We start from the raw sequence: 21,425 nt of genomic DNA, 5'->3' as shown, positions 1-21,425 counted from the left end.
GTTTGGGGTCTGATAGACCCCAAACTTTTAAAGAGCAATTGCATAAGGAAATATAATTTTTTTATATGGGTTTTTTATATATCATTTTTTTTATTTACTTCTCAACTATACATTTATGCTGTGTTTTTGTGGAAATTTGGAAGTTGTTTACCTATTTACTGCACAATTACTTAACTAGGCCATAAATTGGCTCATGAAAAATTATTTTTTAAAGAAAAAAATCACTTAAATGACGATCTTAATTAAATCTTTTTTTGGACATTGCTCTATGTGTTAGGGATAGAATACTGACATCTGCTGGTTTGTGGAAAAACTTTAGAAATTATAATTAAAGAGAGAAAGTGCAATGACCACATATATCCAATAGAGGTCCATATAGGGACTCGTTTCTTTTTCACTTCATTTTTCTTGATGCTTCAACTTCTCACAACTTTGATATATATTTTGTATATATTTAAACATTCTGAAATACATTAAAAAATCTATTTTTGTCAAAGTTAGAATTTGTTGTCGTTGTCTGATATATTTTGAATTATCTGCTTTTACAAATTATTATACATACATTTGCAGAAACATTACAAGTCACATTTTCCCTCTCTTTCTCTCTCTCTGTGTATGTGTGTGTGTGTGTGTCTGTGAGAGGGAACATACTTGTTCCATGTTGCATTTGTAAAAAAAAAATCAGATTTATGCCAGTTTAGTTGATTTTAGATTTTTTGCCAATTTCTATAAAAATGCTCTCTGTTGCAGTCACATACATGTGTGTGTTTGTGTGTGTATGAGATAGAAAGTTCGTTCCACTTTGTCTTTATGCTCTAGGACCAGACCTTGATTTAAATGTAATTTGTTTTTAGATTTATGCCAGTTTTGTATGCCAATTTCTGTAAAAATGGTCTCTGTTGCAGTCACATACATTTGTGTGTGTGTATGAGATGGAACGTTTGTTCCACTTTTTATTTATGCTCTAGGACCAGTCCTTGGTTTATATGTAGAAATGTTCAGATTCATAATGGATTTGCTTTTATTTTTTTGACAAACAAAATGAAAAAAAGTCATTTTTTCGTTTTCCCATTCATTTTCAATGTGGGGTCATTTTGACCCCAAACACCTTAAAACGGTAAAAAAAATTGTACACACCTTTAGAACAACCAAATCAAGCCCAGTTTTTTTTGTGCCTGTTTAGATAGATTATTTGGGGAAAAGTCACAGTTTCATGCCCCTGAAATGAAGGTAACACTTTTAAAAAATGAAGGAAAAGTCTAGTGGGGTCCCCTGGTAACCCAAATTACGATTTCACTTTTCTAACTTTAGTTAGTGTGTAATGTTGCTGTTCGAGCATAAACAACATCTGCAAAGTTACAGCGCTCAAAGTTCAAAGCAAAGGAAGATATTTGTTTTTTAAGGACTACAACAAACGGCTGGTAGGGACTACACGACATTCCTCCCGGGTTAGTGACATCACTAACCATACAATTTACATAAAACCTTCCCCCGGGAACACGCAGTCCATGTTGAGAAGAGGAAGAGTTGTTGTAGTAGAGCACATTTGTGAGTCTGCTCAAGCTGTCGCATCCATCTTTTCACATGCAATACAGTACGTAACAAATGCAATAGCATGTCACTCAGTAGGCATCTTGCAACAGTTCCCACACAAGCGACTTTATAGATTATCATGACAGAAAATGCTAATCAAAGAATTGAAGATAGTTAACTCCACATCAGCAACATAAATTCATCAATTTGTAACAAACTTGGCTTGCAACTTAAGTAAACCAGTAGTCACTTAAAAGTTCAGGGCACTCACAAGGCATGAATGAATAAGGGAAAAAACTGTATCAATACTTGAAATCAGACAAAGATAGGCATAAGCAGGATAACAAACAAAGTATATAGAAAACTCAATAGTCAAATCAGAAAAATTAACACTTATCTGAGAGTCCTTGATCAAATAGTCCATGCGTGAGAAGTATTGTCCTTATGCGTGAATCCTTAGTCCTTGAGCCCCAAAAAATTATCAAAAATTTCCTGGAAAAATTGTAATAATCCCCCAAACGTGATGAAATAGCAAAAAATTGCAAAAACCCTAAGTCTTCTCTTGAAGCTTGATGGGTAATTAATCCATAAACGACTTCAAAGGAGAAGGCTAAAAAACACCAATCTGTTTTGTTCAAACAGGATCACCTACCATGCATGCTCTCTTGCCAAAACCTGGCTGGCCTTTTCTACTAAAGAAGGCCTTCCTCTTCCAAGGTGCTCTGCTGTCAAAATAAAAGTCAATTTCGCCAACTACAGGATGTTTCTGCACCAAACATAAACGTTCTACATACAAAAGACAGAGAGCTTCCACTAGGGCCTGAAACCAATTTAAATCATACCTATACTTTGTTTTACAATTGTGAAGGAGGATAGAATACTGTAAAATAAGTATATGTATTTCTCTTAGCCCTATGATAGAAGTGTCCTGTTGCATTCTACATGTTGTCACTTTTTCTTAAAACTCCATCATTGTCCGACTCCAGTTTGAACATAAAAGGCAGAACAGTTTCTAACATTTTAGTGCTTGTCTGCGTTATGATAATCGGAGGTGTGAACCCACACGCTCCGCACTCTGTGCCGGGAGCAGCAGCTCATTTGCATTTAAAGGGACACGCACGAAGCGACGAGTTTTTACTCGACACTCAAAAAGGGACAATTTGAACATGCTGTAAAAAATTATTTGTGGGGATTTTGAACTAAAACTTAACATACACACTCTGGGGACAACAGAGACTTATTTTACATATTGTAAAAAGAGGCATTATACCACCCCTTTAATGCTTATTGGTCAATCATGCTGTATTGTTCTAAAATGTTTGATTTTAAAACTCTGATATCGTGTATTTATGTGTATAAATTATGTGTGAATATTTCCCAAATTCTCTTTGGGTGTCTTGTTCATCATATTTATTTTCATATAAAAGTAACAGAACTTAAAATAGGCTACATCATAATTATTAGCAACACAGCACTTGAGTATGAATCACGCAACATCCACCATTGATCTCGTAGGTGTCTGATCCACTACGAAATGTGAAAACTGTCCATCTTGGCTGCGCTTATTTCACTTCTCTCCTCACCTACTCTCGTCTAAATGAGCCTAATATCTCATTAGCTCCGCCCATTCCCACGAATCCCCCTAAATGACATAATCAGTCAGTCACCCTACACTCTCAAAATACTTAAATATTTGATTATAGTACATGCATATTTTGCAATAAACGTAAAGCTGCAGTCGGCAAGTCTGGCAGATTGAGTGGACTTAGGCAAAATTTTTATGGTTTACAACTCTCATTCCCCTTCCCCACTATCAACGAATACCCTCCCACCGAGTTCGTGCTCATCAGTCCACCTAACGTTACGTTCACACGGATTTCAGTGCAAACAAAGCTAACGAACCTGCCCAACAATTGCTAACGTTAGCTATCCATACCAACACATTTGTGCAATCAGCCTGTGCTACTGCTGAGGTGTTATGGAGGCCCAGGATGCTTCGATAGCGGCCTTAAGCTAATCCAGAGTGTTGGGTCTTGCGTCTCTGAACTTTCTCTTCACAATATCCCACAGATTCTCTATGGGGTTCAGGTCAGGAGAGTTGGCAGGCCAATTGAGCACGGTAATACCATGGTCAGTAAACCATTTACCAGTGGTTTTGGCACTGTGAGCAGGTACCAGGTCGTACTGAAAAATGAAATCTTCATCTCCATAAAGCTTTTCAGCAGATGGAAGCATGAAGTGCTCCAAAGTCTCCTGATAGCTAGCTGCATTGACCCTGCCCTTGATAAAACACAGTGGACCAACACCTGACATGGCACCCCAGACCATCACTGACTGTGGGTGCTTGACACTGGACTTCAGGCATTTTGGCATTTCCTTCTTCCCAGTCTTCCTCCGGACTCTGGCACCTTGATTTCCGAATGACATGCAAAATTTGCTTTCATCCGAAATAAGTACTCTGGACCACTGAGCAACAGTCCAGTGCTGCTTCTCTGTAGCCCAGGTCAGGCGCTTCTGCCGCTGTTTCTGGTTCAAAAGTGGCTTGACCTGGGGTATGCGGCACCTGTAGCCCATTTCCTGCACACGCCTGTGCACGGTGGCTCTGGATGTTTCTACTCCAGACTCAGTCCACTGCTTCCGCAGGTCCCCCAAGTTCTGGAATCGGTCCTTCTCCACAATCTTCCTCAGGGTCCGGTCACCTCTTCTCGTTGTGCAGCGTTTTTTTCCACACTTTTTCCTTCCCACAGACTTCCCACTGAGGTGCCTTAATACAGCACTCTGGGAACAGCCTATTTGTTCAGAAATTTCTTTCTGTGTCTTACCCTCTTGCTTGAGGGTGTCAATGATGGCCTTCTGGACAGCAGTCAGGTCGGCGGTCTTACCCATGATTGCGGTTTTGAGTAATGAAACAGGGTGGGAGTTTTTAAAAGCCTCAGGAATCTTTTGCAGGTGAGTTAATTAGTTGATTCAGATGATTAGGTTAATAGCTCGTTTAGAGACCCTTTTCAGGATATGCTAATTTTTTGAGACAGGAATTTTGGGTTTTCATGAGCGTATGCCAAAATCATCAGTATTAAAACAATAAAAGACCTCGATTATTTCAGTTGGTGTGCAATGAATCTAAAATATATGAAAGTTTAATTTTTATCATTACATTATGGAAAATAATGAACTTTATCACAATATGCTAATTTTTTGAGAAGGACCTGTATAAGGCAGCAAGGAAACAGTGTTCAGGAGGAATCCCTCTTCAGCTATCCCAGACATTGAGGTGTTAGTTGTGAAAACGTACCTGTGAGATCTGTTGTCTGCGTACAACGAGTATTTAAACTGTGAGTTTAAAGTGTGGAACCCTGTAGGGAGACGGGCGCCAATTTGTTTGGAGTATCCACTCCTAAACTTTACTCCTGTTTATTTAGTCAGGGAGAGAGGTAAGAGAATTGTCTTTAATTTTGATTTCTTTTTGTTAGGGAATTCAACTGGGGGTAAATTTTAGGAAGCCACTGTTTTGTTTGTTCTTTTGGCCTGGCACTCTCCTGACGATTTGGTTATTATTTAAACTTGTTTGTCTGTTTACTGATCTTTGTTTCTCTGTAAATTTATTGGTTCAACCTTTAATCAAGAAAATAAAAGAGAACTAATTGAGCATACTCTTTCAGTTTCCTTATTGGGAATCGGTGTAGTTCAAAGGGTGTTGTGTAAATCTTTTAATTGTCAATGTGAAAGATAATTAGAGCTGGGATAGAGGAAAAGGAGATTTCTCACGTTTATTTATTATTCTTACATTCTTTTTTTATTGTTACTCTCTCTTTAAATCCCATAGACTAGGATGAGACGTAACAATGTGCTTCCAGTCTCAGGTCATGGGTCATTTTTTCCATTGCACATATTTCCTCCATGATATTTCTCCATTGGTCCAGACTCAAAGGTTCACTTTTCAGCCAATTCCTCGTTATAACTTTCTTTCTTGATATCAGCATCACTTTGATTGGATAAATGTCTTCCCCTTTAACAACATCTTTAGTTAACAGGCCTAAATACAGAGAATGTGGGTCATTCGGTATTTTGTAACCCAAATTTTTTTCCATTTCTGTTACAATAGAATCCCAGTAAGGGCGAATTTTTATACATGACCAAAATACATGAGAGTGATTGACATTGACATCCCCGCAAAGTCTCCAACACTGTTGGTTTTTTTTAACTGTTTGCTTTTGATGAGGGGAGTAATAAAGTATCTCACCAAGTTTTTCCAGCCAAATTCTCTCCATTGTCTAGAGCTAGTAGAAGTTTGTTGTAAAAGATAGATCGAATGCCAATCATCCTCTGACAATTCGGGCTGCAGTTCTCCATTTCTGTTTTATGTATAGTGAGTCAAACCTATTGCAATTTTGTAAACATTTGTACACCCAGATACAGTTTTCGAGGGTAAATGTTTGTATGCCCCTGCAATCATATCTAATAAATCACTGCCCTCTTGTGAGAGGTGATTTTCAATGTCTGTATTATAAAAATGTCTTAGTTGGAAATACCTAAATAAATCAGAGTTATAATCAACATTTTTAAATGAGTAATTTTATATTTCTCTATTGTTTTTTATTTGGTTATGCTGTTCGCAATGCTTAATGATTATAGTTCTTTCTATCACTAAAGCCGTTAAGTACACAGACTTGTACGATTTGTCTTTTTTACTTTAAATCAAAGTTTGTAATGTTGTGCTTCACCTCATAGCTGGTTGGCTTGGTTCATGGCTTATAACAGGGACTTATTCTGCCATACTCTAAAGTCTCTGTTTATAATCCCTTTACATTTAATAGCTAAATTGGGAGTCATATTGAAGATAATGCTGTCTCAGAGTGTTCAATATAGCCTATATTATTTACTCATTAGGAAGTCTTACAAATTACATCATGTCTTAATATTTTAATTGATTTCAGTCTCCTACAAAAAATTTTGTGTATTTTTTTGTCTTTTGTTTCTGCAGTGGGAAAAAGGAACGGGTGGATCAAGATCAGTCTACGTGCCTGTCTGGAGATGTTGTCTGCTTTCAGAGCAGAAAAGGATCTGAAATTTGTCCCGATATACACCCATACACGAGAAGGTCCGGTCCTGCTGAAGAGCAGCTGAACTCTTACCAACCAATAGATGGCATCCTACAGCATATCAGAAATATTCACAAAACCAGCATGAAGAACAAGTATGAGAGTTTGTGTGAAGGAATCGATATTCAAGAGAACAAAACCCTCCTGAACAAGATTTATACACAGCTTTATATAATTGAGGGAGAAAGTGAAGGAGTAAATAAAGAACATGAGGTTGTACAAATAGAGAAAGCCAAGACTGAACGCTTACAAGGTACTCCAATCAACTGCAATGAGATTTTCCAGCCCATACCTTATCCAAGTTATGAGAGAAAAGACGAAAAAGAAAACATAAAGATCGTTCTTACCAAAGGCATTGCTGGAATTGGAAAAACAATCTCTGTGCAAAAGTTCATTCTAGATTGGGCTGAGGGCAAAGCTAATCAGGATATTGATTTTCTCTTTGTTCTTCCATTTCGGGAACTCAACTTGGTAAAAGATGATCAGTACAGCCTTCACAGACTTCTGCTTGACTTCCACCCAGAACTTCCTGGGTTTGATACAAAGATATATGATTTGTGTAAAGTCTTATTCATCTTTGATGGTCTGGATGAAAGTAGAATTATGTTGACATTTTTACACTGTGAGAAAGTTTCTGATGCATTTACAACATCATCAATGGGCATGTTGATGTCAAATCTCATTAAAGGAGAGCTGCTGCCCTCTGCTCTCATCTGGATCACATCCAGACCTGCAGCAGGCAGTCAGATCCCCTCTCATTACATCAGCCGTGTGACAGAAGTACAGGGATTCAATGACCTCCAGAAGGAGGAATATTTCAGGAAGAGGATCAGAGATCAACATCAAGCCAGCAGAATCATCTCACATGTAAGAACAGTAGGAAGCCTTCACATCATGTGTCACATACCGGTCTTTTGCTGGATCTCAGCCACTGTGCTTCAGAACATCCTGAAACAAGATCACAGTGCAGAAATCCCCAAAACACTAACTGAAATGTACATACATTTTCTGATCATTCAGACTGATATGAAGAGGCAGAAGTATGGTGAGAGAAATGGGAAAGATCCGAAGTTGCTACTGCAGTCAGAAAGAGATGTGATTTTGAAACTTGCTGAACTGGCTTTCAAAGCGCTGATGAATGGTGATGTCCTGTTTTATGACGAGGACCTGAAAGAGTATGGCATAGATGTCAACGAGGCCTTGGTTTATTCTGGGATTTGCACTGAGATCTTTAAGGAGGAATCTGTGATCTATTCAAGGAAGGTGTACTGCTTTGTTCATCTAAGCTTTCAAGAGTTTTTTGCAGCGTTATTTTTGTTTTCCAACTATTTAAACAAGAACAGTGATGTTCTGAAAATGTTCCAGAAGAAGAAAGGGAGAGGAAAGTTCAAACCGCAGTCCAATGAAGTTTCACTTGATGTGTTTCTTAAGGGTGCAATTGATGAAGCACTGAAAAGTGACAACGGACATCTGGATCTTTTCCTTCGATTTCTTCATGGCATCTCGTTGGAGTCAAATCAGAGACTTCTCCAAGGTCTGCTCACACACATTGAGGACAACCCTGAAAGCATGAAGAAAGTGACAAAAAACCTCAAACAAAGTCAAAAGCAGAATGTTAGACCAGAAAGATGGATTAATCTCTCACACTGCTTGATTGAAATGAAAGATACTTCTATTCTTGAATACATTCAGGCTTTCCTTAAAGCTGAAGGAAAAGAAAAAAGAAAAATATATCTGTCTTCTACCCACTGTTCAGCTTTGGCTAACATGCTTCTGATGGCAGAGGATGTGCTGGAAGAGCTAAACCTCAAGAAATACAACACAAAATCCATAGAGGCTCAAAGGAGACTGGTACCAGCTGTGAGGAACTGTCGAAAAGCACTGTGAGTTTTGATGAAGTTAATAAGATAAAGAACCCATAAACGAACATTGAGTTAAAGGCCTATATCAATAATTTTTGATCTCCAAAGAACTATACAGCCACTTGTTGTTACCTTTAATAGTTCTTATATTATCTTCTTTCATTTCAGATTGGAAGGCTGTAATCTCAATGAACAATCTTGTGAAATTGTGGCATCAGCTCTACAGCCGGCAAACTCCCCTGTGAGAGAGTTGGACATGAGTAACAATGACCTGCAGGACTCAGGTGTGAAGCTCATTTCTGTTGGACTCAAGAGTTCACACTGTAAACTGGAGATACTGAGGTCAGTTACAGGTTGTTATCACTCAAATATACTGAAGTAATATCATCATCATTTGTAAAGATTGTGAAGCAAAAGGGCAGTAGGAAAGTATACAGATCATGTTGGGAATGAAATCGAGTCTATTGATTGTCCTATATAAATGACAGGTTTTATGCATGACTTAATTAAGCACTGTTCCCCACTAATTTTTTAGTCTTAACTGTGTGTTAAAAAATATTCTTAAAATTTTATTATTTCATGTGGTGGTATGTTTATATAAAATGTAAAAATATTAGAGATAATTTCAAGTGCTTTATTTTAATATTCAGAACAATAATATATTTGTAATATTTTTTCTTTACAGATTGAAATGCTGTAAACTCACCATACAGTCCTGTGAATCTGTTGCTTCAGCTCTGTTATCAGCAAATTCATGCCTGAGAGAGCTGAACCTCAGTAACAATGACCTGCAGGATTCAGGAGTTGAGCGGCTCGCTGCTGGATTGAAAAGTCCATACTGTAAACTGGAGTTATTGAGGTCAGCTACATATCATTTTATACATTAGATTAGATACTGGGAAAGAATAGCACTGTTGTCTGTAAAGATAGAAAAGAAAATAGTATACAACACTCAATAAAAAATAGATTGCAGATTTTGTCTAATCATATAAAAAAAAATTAGGTAATAGTAAATGATAAACACCCAAGAAGACATTAGTAGTATTGAATAAAAGTTAATAAAAGTTACTCAAAGTATTCCAAAGTATTCTTGTTACTATATTTTTTTTGAAGCAGTGTAAGAAAAATGTGTGAACACACATAAACTTTATGAGACTTTAAATAAAAAATGTATGCCTGTATGCCTTTAATCTGGAAATTGTAAAAACATTAAATGGAAACGTAAATAGACATCGGACTAAAACAATGACTGTAAAAAATGATGCAAACACTATTTGAAGACCTGAATGTTAAAAAAAAAAAAAAAAACATAAGCACGTTTCCCAAGGTATTGATGTAAGATATCCTTTTATTTTGTAGTTTGTCTGGCTCTAAACTCACCGACCAGTCCTGTGAAACTCTGGCTTCAGTGCTACAGTCAACGGACTCCTGCATGAGAGAGTTGAACCTCAGTAATAACAACCTGCAAGATTCAGGGCTGGAGTTGCTCTCTACTGGACTAAATAGCTGTAAACTGGAAAAACTAAGGTTTGTGAAGCAGTGTCTGAATGTGTACCTTCTAATCCTGACAGTATTAGACATGCATTAAAGCTTGGTTTTGATCTTTGACCAGATTTTTTTGTATGAAACATAATAGAATGTAATTAATTTGCTCTGTTTATTTTAGATTGGGCAGCTGTAGCCTTACTGGTCAGTCTTGCGTAGTGATTTTTGCAACTCTACAATCAGTAAACTGTCTTCTGAAGGAGCTGGACCTGAGTAACAATGACTTGCAGGATTTAGGAGTGGAGATTTTCTCAGCTGGGCTGAAAAGTTCACACTGTAAACTGGAGAAACTAAGGTTTGTGTTTCAGATCAGTTTCGTTGGTATACTAGTACTATGACTGTCTATTAATATATTTTGAAATGTATGTTTATGCGCAAGAGTATGTTCGCTTTGTACTTTAATGCTCAAAAATCAAAATAGTTTGATTAGCTGTCTGTTTTATATTTAAGAAAATTGCTGCAATATTGGGGTATACACATGAGTCAGTTCACCTGCTATGCATTTTAATCTTTTTTTTTCACCTGCTATGCATTTAAGTGTTTTTTTATTATTATTGTTTTGAACAGAATGTCCACTTGTAATCTCACTGATCGGTCCTCTGCATATATGGCCTCAGTTTTACAATCAGCTAACTGTCCCTTGAGAGAGCTGAACCTGAGCAAAAACGACATCCAGGACTCAGGAGTGGAGATAATCTCAGATGCACTGAAGAGTTCACACTGTAAACTGGAGATACTGAGGTTTTTCACAAGCTCATGTTTCACTATCAATGGAAGTTTTTACACTATATGATTTTAAACACACTATTATATAAAATATATCTATAACTCTCTCTCTCTCATATATATATATATATATATATATATATATGATGGGGCCATCCTTAAAAATATTCTTGTTTGCCGTAACCCGACCGACCCTGTCAATTTAGGACCGACCCAATTTATTATTATTTTTTTCCTTTTAGTCCGACCGACTTGCCGGTTGTAACTTGCGTTTAGACCGACCGATTTTTTTTTTTTACTCTTCAAACAACTAATACAAATTCAATAAAATAATATTAATTATATTTTACTTGGTATTGTGAAAGTTGCTTATGCCTTCATACAAACGTAGGCTACGTTCTTTCTTTTAAATAAAAACCTGTGGCGTCATCGTCATCTATGTCATCTACATTACAAAGACAGCTCGATCATGCAGGTTTGCAATGTATAACATCAGGAAGATCAGGCCTTTCCTAACTGAGCATGCAACACAACTTCTCGTCCAGGCCCTGGTTATTTCTAGGCTTGATTACTGCAATGCTCTTCTAGCTGGACTTCCATCATGTGTTACTAAACCTCTACAAATGATCCAGAATGCTGCAGCCCACCTTGTCTTCAACGAGCCCAAAAGGGCTCACGTCACTCCTCTGTTCATCTCACTGCATTGGCTGCCACTCGCTGCTCGCATCAAATTCAAAGCTTTGACGCTTACTTACAGATCTACCACAGACTCAGCTCCGTCTTACTTTCACTCCCTACTACAAGTCTACGTCCCTACCAGAAGCCTACTGTTAGCAGAGTAACTTATGCAGACAACAGGGGATACTGTTTCACATCAACCAGTCTCTTTCTGACTGGCACACTTTATTTAAACAAACACATGTGCATTCATTCAGTCACTGATTAGGTCACATGACATACACTCTGCAATATGATTGCCTGGTTCAAAAAAAGAAAAAGTAAACAAATCAAATATAAATGAGAGCACAATATTTATAAATCTCAACACCCCCACTTGCTCTCACATTTCTATTTCATTATTTCCAGTTCATCACTTCAATACAAGTACAAAATTCATACACCAAACATAGATGAGTTAAATTTCATTAACTTGAGCTTTGTTGCTGGTTTTGTTAGCACATCCGCAACCATATCATCAGTTGGACAGTATTCCAGATTAATTCTGCCCTCCTTTATCACAGATCTCACAAAATGAAATTTAATGTCCACATGTTTACACCTCTGTCTATACACAGGATTCTTTGCTAAAGCAATGGCACCCTGATTGTCCTCATACACTCTCGATTCATATTTCTGACCATCAATGTTTTCTAACAATTGCTGTAGAAATAAACACTCCTGTACAGTCGCAGCTAAAGCCATATACTCTGCTTCACAAGTGGACAGTACAACAGTAGGCTGTCTTTTGGTCTTCCATGAGACCAGTGGACCATTTTTGTTTAGGCTAACACAGTAACCTGTAGTACTCCGTCTATCAGTTACATCAGCTGCCCAATTAGCGTCGCTGTATGCATGAATCAAGTTATCATTTTCACCTTTTTTGTAACACAGTTCTTTGTCTTGTGTCCCTTTTAAATATCTTAAAACATGCTTGACAGTGTTCCACTGTTCTGTGGTTGGTCTAGTAAAATACTGTGACAGTTTTCTCACTACAAAACTTAGGTCTGGTCTTGTGCATGTTGCCAGGTAGATTAAGCTACCTACTACCTCCCTGTATTTTCTAACATCACTCATTTCCTCAGCATCATCAGTGTAGTTTAGTTTCTGTTCACATGGAGTTACTCTGGACTTACAATTTTGCATGTCAAATCTCTCAAGTATTTTCTTAATATACTTATGTTGTGACATTTTAACACAACCAAAATCTTGCTCATAATCAATACCAAGGAAATGTGTTAATTTTCCCAAGTCCTTCATTCTAAATTAAATTTAGAATGAAGGACTTGGGAAAATTAACACATTTCCTTTTGCATTGAGTGCCTCTTTTACATGATTAAGCACATACACATTGTTGGCTGTAATAATCAAGTCATCAACCCATATGATTATAAAAACTTTCTCAGTTTCTGTAACCTTTGTGTAAACACAATGATCAGCTGGGTTTTGAACAAACTTCATTTCACAAAGATACTCATGCAACATTTGGTTCCAGTTCCTACCTGACTGTTTACGTCCATACAGTGATTTTTTCAATTTATACACCAGTTTTGTATTGCCTTGAGATTTTATCTCGTAACCCTCTGGCTGTTTCATATAAATGTCACACTCTAATGGCGCATGCAAATATGCAGTGGTCACATCCATTTGATGAACAATCAAATTTTCCTGTACTGCCTTCTGTATCAACACTCTGATGCTTGTCATACTGGCAGTTGGAGAAAAAGTCTCATCATAATTCACACCTCTCTCTTGACTGTAACCTTTGGCAACATATCATGCTTTGTATTTGTCTGTTCCATCACTATTTTTCTTAATAGCGTAGACCCATTTACCCCCCACTAATTCTTTACCTTCAGGTAGACTGGTCAGGGTAAAAGTTACACTTTCCTTTAATGACTTCATCTCTTCACTCATAGCCTTAACCCATTCATCCCCATTCACTGATGTTACTGCTTCTTTGTATGTCTGGGGTACATTACATACAAGTCTGTAACAATAATCAATGTCAGCTTCGTCACCATCAAAACCACAAACATAATCACTTAAATAACCTGGCCTTTTCCTCTCTCTGGCAGGATTTCTCCCCTTTTCAGGTTTATGATCTATTTGTGTTTGGTTTTCGCACATTTCTGGCTCTTTTACTATGACCGGTTCCTGAGAATTCTGCCGATTAATTTCAGGACCTCCTCTTTTCGATTCTTTAAGATTATTTCTAACCCTAAAATCGTCAAAATCATCATCAATCGGTATCTCGTCCGCCTCAACACTCATTCTGGGTAAAAACTCAACTAGTTTGCGCTTCTGTATTTTCCTGCTATCAGGATAGTAGATCATGTATGCTGGACTATTCTTGTCATATCCCACAAAAATGCCCTTCTCACATCTCAAGTTCAGCTTACTTTTCTCATGTTGATAAGCGTAACACGAAATACCAAACTTCTGCATTCTAGTTCGGTTGCCTGCTTGTTAACATGAAGTAAGCGGTCTGTTTAGTTTGGTTATTAAAACATCGATTTCTCACTACAGCAGCATTCTGGACTGCATAGGTCCACAATGTTTTTGGTAACCCACTTTCTATTAACATGCACCTAGCCATGTCAAATAAGGTTCTCCAGTTTCGTTCCGCAGTGCCGTTTTGGTGTGGAGAGTATGGTGCAGAGGTCTCATGTCTAATACTATTTCTACTCAATAATGCCTGGTACTCCTTTCCTGTGAACTCTGTCCCATTATCAGACCTGATGCATTTAACTCTCCCATATGGAGCCATATCAGCAAGGAATTTCTCTGTGGCGGTTGTTGTGTCACTCTTGTTTCTCAAAAAGTATACAAAAATAGCACTAGAATAATCATCTGTGAAAGATAATGCATATTTATGTCCGTCTTTGGACATTGGGTCTATAGGTCCTGCTAGATCAGTGTGTACCATTTCTAGAGCTGCTTTGGCTCTCGCATCATGCTCTCGATTTCTAGTCTCAATAAACTTGCCTTGTATGCAAATCTCACACGGTGGGGTAAGTTTGTCTGCCCTATTCTCAATTTGCATACCGTCCACAACATTCTCGAGCTTAATTACATACCCATAGTTGCAATGACCTAATATCTCATGCCATGTCTGCAAGTCATAACATTTTCTACATTGGTCATTACACTCGTTGTCTATTGTGTGCAAATAGTACAGTTTATTGTGCACATGTATGGGGAATTCAGTACCGTCTTTATGCAGCAGAACGTTCTTCCCTTCTCTGAAGATCACGGTTGGTCTGTTCGAGGTGGCTGCCTTCACAGAGAAGATGTCCTGTGGATATGTTGGGATGTACAGCGCGTTCCTTAGCGTTGTTTTGAAACGTCGTCCAGTGCTGTCCACTAAACATACATCTCCTCTGCTCTTAGCGACTCTGTTGCACCTCGTGCCGTCAGCCAACTCCACACAGTGTGTGTCAGCTTGGAAACTGCTGTCAAACCATCGGAACTTTGCGATGTCTGTGATGATGTGTGAAGTTGCACCTGCATCCACCATTAGGCCTCTTCTCTCATCCTCATGCCTCCACATCTCAGCGTCGCTTGCCCGAAAAACATATTCCTTGTCGCCCGGCTCCTCGGACACTTTTCTTGCGTTATCCCGCGGTTTTCTCCGTCTGCAGGTTGCATCGCGGTGAGTGGTATTTTTACATTGACTGCACCACTGTTTACGCCGGCATGTGTTCGCTTTATGGCCTATTGTGCCACACCGGTAACAGATAATGTCAGCACTTGCAGCCGCACAGTCACCAAAAGTGAATTTCATTCCAAGCTGTGCTCTTGCTTTCATTACATTGTCCCCGGAAGCAGTTGTCCGCATATTTTCGATATCCTCATAACTTCGAAGTCTTGTTTTAAATTGGGTAAAAGTCATTTTAACATCACTCTGAGTAACATGGATAGTACATGGATAGTAAATGGTTTAAATGTATCTGGAAGTCCTTTCAAAACCATTGCTGTCGAGAGTTCGTCACTCAGATTCTCATCTGCATTTCTCAAAGCAGTAATTGTAGTCTCAGCTCTGATGACATATTCCGTAACACTCTCACTTGGCAATTTTTGCAGTGAAGTTAGCTCTGTATACAAGCTTATTACCCGGGGCTTCCCTTTGCCAGCATAATATCCACGTAGAATCTCCAGCGCCGCACGTCCGTCATCTGCTGCTTCTCTCATGACCAGTGACATGCTTTTGTCATCCAGGAACTGTATCAGCTCAGCATAGGCTTCGGCGTTTTTCGTCTCGTCTTCCTCATCTTCGACAGAAGGTTCATTTAAAATAGTCTCTTTTAGTCCTTGCAAACAAAGGTGACCCAAAAATTTTGTCTCCCATAGCTCATAATTCTTCTCATCTCCGTCAAAGACAAGCCTTGACCAGCGGCTCGTCGATACCGCTGCTTTTGTCTTTCTGCTCATATAGCCCCTTGTCTCTTCTCTCACAAACTTAAACTCGGGTACACGCGTTTTCGTTGTGACTTTTACCCAGCGACTTAACACCTGTATTCTGGGCCCATAGCCTGTTAGCAGAGTAACTTACGCAGACAACAGGGGATACTGTTTCACATCAACCAGTCTCTTTCTGACTGGTGCACTTTATTTAAACAAACACATGTGCATTCATTCAGTCACTGATTAGGTCACATGACATACACTCTGCAATATGATTGCCTGGTTCAAAAAAAGAAAAAGTAAACAAATCAAATATAAATGAGAGCACAATATTTATAAATCTCAACACCTACGATCGGCCAAGGAGCGACGGCTCGTGGTGCCATCACAGCGAGGCACTAAATCACTCCCCAGAACATTCTCATTCACGGTTCCATGCTGGTGGAATGATCTCCCCACCCTCGTCCATAATGCAGAATCCCTGACAGCATTCAAAAGACAACTGAAAACTCATCTCTTCCGTGAGTACTTACCATAAAAAAAAATCTTCTCTTTTAAATCTTTCCTTCCCTTTTAAATCTTCCCTTGTTTGGCTTTTGCTACTCTGAGCAATGCCGGAACTTTGTATTTTGAGCACTTCTTGCGTCGTTCTTCCCTCTTCACGATGACTCGCTTGCTTTAGTCCTCAGATGTAAGTCGCTTTGGATAAAAGCGTCTGCTAAATGACTAAATGTAAAATGTAAATCTATGATTATGTTTACACCACTGGTTTACACATGGCTTGTACGTTCGCTTCGTTTCATTCACTGTTCGCGCTTGGTAATGATTAGGGATGAGTACCGAAACCCGGTATTAAACGGGCCCCGGGGCTGAATTTCAGCCATTTCTATATATAATAATATTAAACCATTTGTCTGTGATCCAATATTGCTATTCGCAGTCCAGAAGAGAGAGAGAGCGATCTCTCACGCAGAGCCACAGCTCGCACAACACGACAGACCTGCTTAATGAGTGACATTGAGGACAGAACTAAACATTCAAACGTGTTTACACTTTAGATTTGGGATATTATTCTAATTTTATTTTAGATTTCGGCTTTCAAAGATTAGAAAAAAAGATATTTGAGATGAAACCATTACAAATTAGACGCATTCTGCCCAGTGGCTTATCCAGGACATTTTTTGGGGGGTGGCCAAGATGGGACACAAAGCTAGTGTGGGGTGGCCATGGCATAGCAAAGTTAATGCGTATATGTACGCAGCCGACCATGGTTCGAATCCCTGTCCTTTGCTGCATGTCACATCCTCTCTCTCTCCCATGATTTCCTGACTCATAACTGTCAAATAAAGGTGACTATCCTGTTAAAAACAGTCCTAACCACCTATCACAGTCCCCAAGTATCTCTGGTTATTTTAACATGTCTATTTTTAATCAGTAATTATGGTCAGGATAGGGTAAACATTTTCTAATGCCGGGCGTACACCAAAGGATTTTCACAGTCCCAGACTAAAGACCAGCAGTCTTTAGGAATCTTACTGGAGTCTCGGCGTGCTCCCGTCGTCTCGATCGTTAAATGTGAGGTGATAATCTGCAGTCGGCGCCCCGATTTATGCCAGTCTTTCATATCAAAATGTTTGATATTATCGCAAGTCTTTAGTCTGAGACTAAAAACTGTGAACCCAAGTCTTTAGATGTGAGCTGATAATCTTATAAAGTCTTCTCTAAATCTTTTCAAAGTCTTTAGGTGTACAGAAAGCATAAGAGCTATTTTCTTGTAGTGGATTAACTTGTCTCTTCATAAATTAGATTAGAGTAGCAAAATAAACTGCTCTTAACTCATCCTATATAGAATAACATGCATCAGTCATCAACTCATCATCTGTGTCACCTGTATTGTTACCTGAGTTTGCTTTACTAATTGAGGCACCATCTTGTGGTTACATAAAAACACAGAAATCCAACAGGACAAACCAAAATGCTTAAAGATAGGACCTTACCTGTAAAAGCAAAAGAAAAACTAAGCTTGTTAGAAAAAAAACATAAATATTTGTTGTTCTTTACATGCTTAGTATATGTTATTATTTAGCTTAGATATAATTTGTTAGAGATACTGGAATTTGAATTTCTTAATTTGTTCTTTGCCAGGTGTGTTTTTATTTAACCACAAGAGGGGACTTAAACTAGTAAAGCAAACACGGGTAACAGGTAACACAGAGGATGGCCTGATGACTGAATAATATCATTAGGATGCCTTGTGATGTATGAAAATGTGCAAAAAGTGGTTTTCAACTAAGACAGTATTCATATCCAAGGCCCCGATGAAGGTATAAATTTAAACATTGGCTTTGATTCAGCATACATTAATAAGTTAATTAAAGTGAAGATGAGCTAACTGATACAAACAAAAACAGCCCTTAAATAACAGAGCAAATAAATAAGTCACAGCTTGTTCTTGTGTTATAACTTAAATCTAGACTGTCACACTATATTTCCAACATGACAACATGACTTTGCGTAAACATACACGCCACTTTCAAGTCAAGTGGCGTGTTATCTATACGCATTTTGAGTTATCCGCATGTATGTCCACGCCGAAATCTTTTGCGTGTATGTCTACGCCATTAAATGTCCGAGTGATTCCGCGTGTATGTGTACGCCGTTAAATGTCCGAGCGAAACGAAGCAAAATCTATATCTACATCTGTGGAGCGATATTTCTTTTCCTAGGATGGTAGGAGAACACTCATAAATGGTATTAACCCCAGTGACGGGTAGGTTTAGGGACGGGGTTGGGGTAGGTCATATATTTATATATACATAATACATTAATATAACGTTAAGTCAAAGGCGTTGATAAACACGCTGAAAAGCGGTTATGCGTGTTGATAGCACGCCAAAAATGGAAATACGAATTGGCGTGTCATACATACGCCATTTCATGAGATCAGTCTGATATTTCACACATGGGTTGGCCAAAAATATAACATTAGCTCTATTGAACACACACATCTGCAAAAAACACCCTCAAGTCTTCAGTCCAGAAAATAGCATTCCATGGCGGTGTAACGAGTGGAAATAAGGTGTGGCCCCTTTAAGAGCTGCGCGCGCGCCCTCTTCAACTGTCTGCACTCTGCACTCTTAACTTGGTTTACAGGCTGCTAAGCTAGCTAGTACAGTGTAGTTCTTTTTTTTCAGTTTTCCTACACATTCAGAGGGAACTACGATATAACTAAACATTAAATTACCATACCTCTCAATCTACAGATTCCAGCGTTTTTATCATTGTTGCTGTTGTAACTGTGACCGACCGTCCCCCTGTTTCACGGAGCAGCAGCAGCCAGCGCGCTCATCTCATGGGTCACCTGACCTGCATGGCCAAACGTCCGCTGAGCAGAAATCAGCTCTAACAGCCTCAGTACGACCATTACGGTGTTAGTTAAAAATGTAAAACTGGCCCTAAATCAGTTGATCAGCTGTCATCATTGATTGACAGCATTTCTCTTGTTTCTTGTGTTGACGAACTTGACCAACTACCTATCAGATCTGGGGTGGCCACAGGGGTGGCCAATGAGCTTTCAGGGGTGGCCCTGGCCAAATCAGCAGAATCAGCACGATCGGTGACGGTGATTGTTGTAAAATGCAGACTCTACTGTTGCTAAATTGCGGACGCGTTTAATCATTAAAAGAGCTATTAAAAGCACAAAAATCTGCGCAAGAGACGCTGCTCACAAGGCGACGCGCGCTCCGAAATGGACTGCAACAAGACAAGAAAAGTATACTTAACTTTGGGCTTCATGTGCGCATCTAAACTATCAAATATACATAAAATATAAAAATGACCAGCTCTGAGATTCACTGAAACACAGTTTATGTCTTAAATGGATGTAAATAGTTGGGAGAAAATGATAGTGCATCAGTCATCTATTAGATCTGTACTCGGTCTTAAAGGGGCAGCGTCTAATAAACCTGTGACGATTGAGCCATTAATGCAAATCAAAAAACAAAAGGCAGAGAACATTACAGCTCTTGAATGAATAACTTAAACTTTAATAAGCATTAATCTATCTATGATAAACTATGCAGTGTTATTTTACATTTGATTACTAAATTAAATTTCTTTTCAGACAGAAACACTTAACTGAAAAGTAATTTTATACCTTCCTGAAATTAAAGCACTGTGTATATAATTTGTATCTTTGTTTAATTGTATTCTTTTTTTGAACATGTGTTTGTACTTGTTTTTGCTTATCGTATCCTATCTCATATATATAAAACAAAAAAGCCTGCACACTGCTGCAAAACAAATAGATATTGTATTCGTTTTGTTAAAGCATTGATTTTTCTTTTGCTATAGATATTTTACATTTCAAAATATAAAGCAAATGTTAATTATAACCCGAATGTAAAAAAAAAAAAAAACACCAAAAAGAACCGATAAGAATAGGCTACCATTAAAGTACCGATTCGATAAGCAGTATCGGTAAGAGTAGTAATACCGTTAAAACCTTAATGATACCCATCACTAGTAATGATGCAGTATAAAATGTTTGCGGTCACCGTTCAAAGTCAAATGGGTTTGGGCACCATAATACATCTAAAAAATGCATTAAAACATCTCGACACCGCTTTAACTTGGCACGAAGTTCTGGAAAAACCATGGCCAGATCTTTTCCCCTCCCTTCTCCCCTGTCTAACGGTGACTGTGTCGACTGACCTGAAGGAAACCACTAAAATGTTGGTGCGGGAAACTCAAACTATTGAGGACGTGCTACAATTTGACCCTAAATCAAAGTGGTTTCTTTTAAATTGAAATTTCATAGTGAGCCACCACCACCGTCCTTTTTTTTTTCAAACCAAAAATGTGTTTTAGGTGGACAGATCAATACAGTACACAGAACATGTAGGATGTTGGAAAATAACAATGTATTTTCTGTTAACCAAATGCTTTTTAATATTCGCTATTACTTCAATGCAAGTGAACATGCTCGCCGTTATTTGTTGCTTAGTGACGTGTGTGTTCAAGTAAGCCAGAAATGTGCAGATTCTACGCAATACGCTGTATTTAATATATCACGTGGACTCACGAGTTGGGTATTTGCGCTAAATCCGCGCAGATTTGGTTCCAAAGTTAATATTTACCCTTATTTGGCGGGTTGGAGGGTGTTCATTTCAATCCCTGAATGTTGCACTCCTGTTTGTCATTGTGCACTGAAGGAATACAACTTTGTCAAATGTTTAATTTAGTTTCATATATAAACTGAGAAAGTTCTGTAACTTGAATTTAGCATTCAGCTGTGGAGCACGAAACTCCTGTCTTATTCTGTGTCTCTATATACAGCTGTCAGACGGGTTTTATTTCTATTGTAAGTTAAATGAAACATGTTAATGAAACTCTTGGAGACTCTCGCTAAGCTTTTGTCTTAGCAAGAGAGAGTCCTGTCACTCCTGTTCTGGAGTCTCAGGGTTTGAATAAGTTTTTCCCTCTCTCTTTTAATACAGGTTACTAAACTGGTATACGAGTTTCCACCATCACAATG

At 38.3% G+C, this 21,425-nt stretch overlaps 1 protein-coding gene across 2 annotated transcripts in view; it reads left to right on the top strand.

Annotated features, from left to right (window-relative positions):
* Nucleotides 1–21,425, top strand: part of LOC143748976 (uncharacterized) — a 40,108-nt gene that overhangs the window by 6,356 nt on the left and 12,327 nt on the right. For both annotated transcript variants that reach the window (XM_077241268.1, XM_077241267.1), the window contains exons 4-9: nucleotides 6,515–8,515; nucleotides 8,663–8,836; nucleotides 9,180–9,353; nucleotides 9,854–10,021; nucleotides 10,161–10,334; nucleotides 10,607–10,780. In XM_077241268.1, the coding sequence (XP_077097383.1) occupies nucleotides 6,515–8,515; nucleotides 8,663–8,836; nucleotides 9,180–9,353; nucleotides 9,854–10,021; nucleotides 10,161–10,334; nucleotides 10,607–10,780 (2,865 nt within the window). The remainder of the gene's footprint in view (nucleotides 1–6,514; nucleotides 8,516–8,662; nucleotides 8,837–9,179; nucleotides 9,354–9,853; nucleotides 10,022–10,160; nucleotides 10,335–10,606; nucleotides 10,781–21,425) is intronic.

Source organism: Siphateles boraxobius, unplaced genomic scaffold (genome assembly GCF_051911475.1).
Source record: "Siphateles boraxobius isolate OS27281-9 unplaced genomic scaffold, OSU_SipBor_1 24, whole genome shotgun sequence".
Classification (NCBI taxonomy): domain Eukaryota; kingdom Metazoa; phylum Chordata; class Actinopteri; order Cypriniformes; family Leuciscidae; genus Siphateles; species Siphateles boraxobius.
This window is presented reverse-complemented; position numbering and strand designations above follow the sequence as displayed.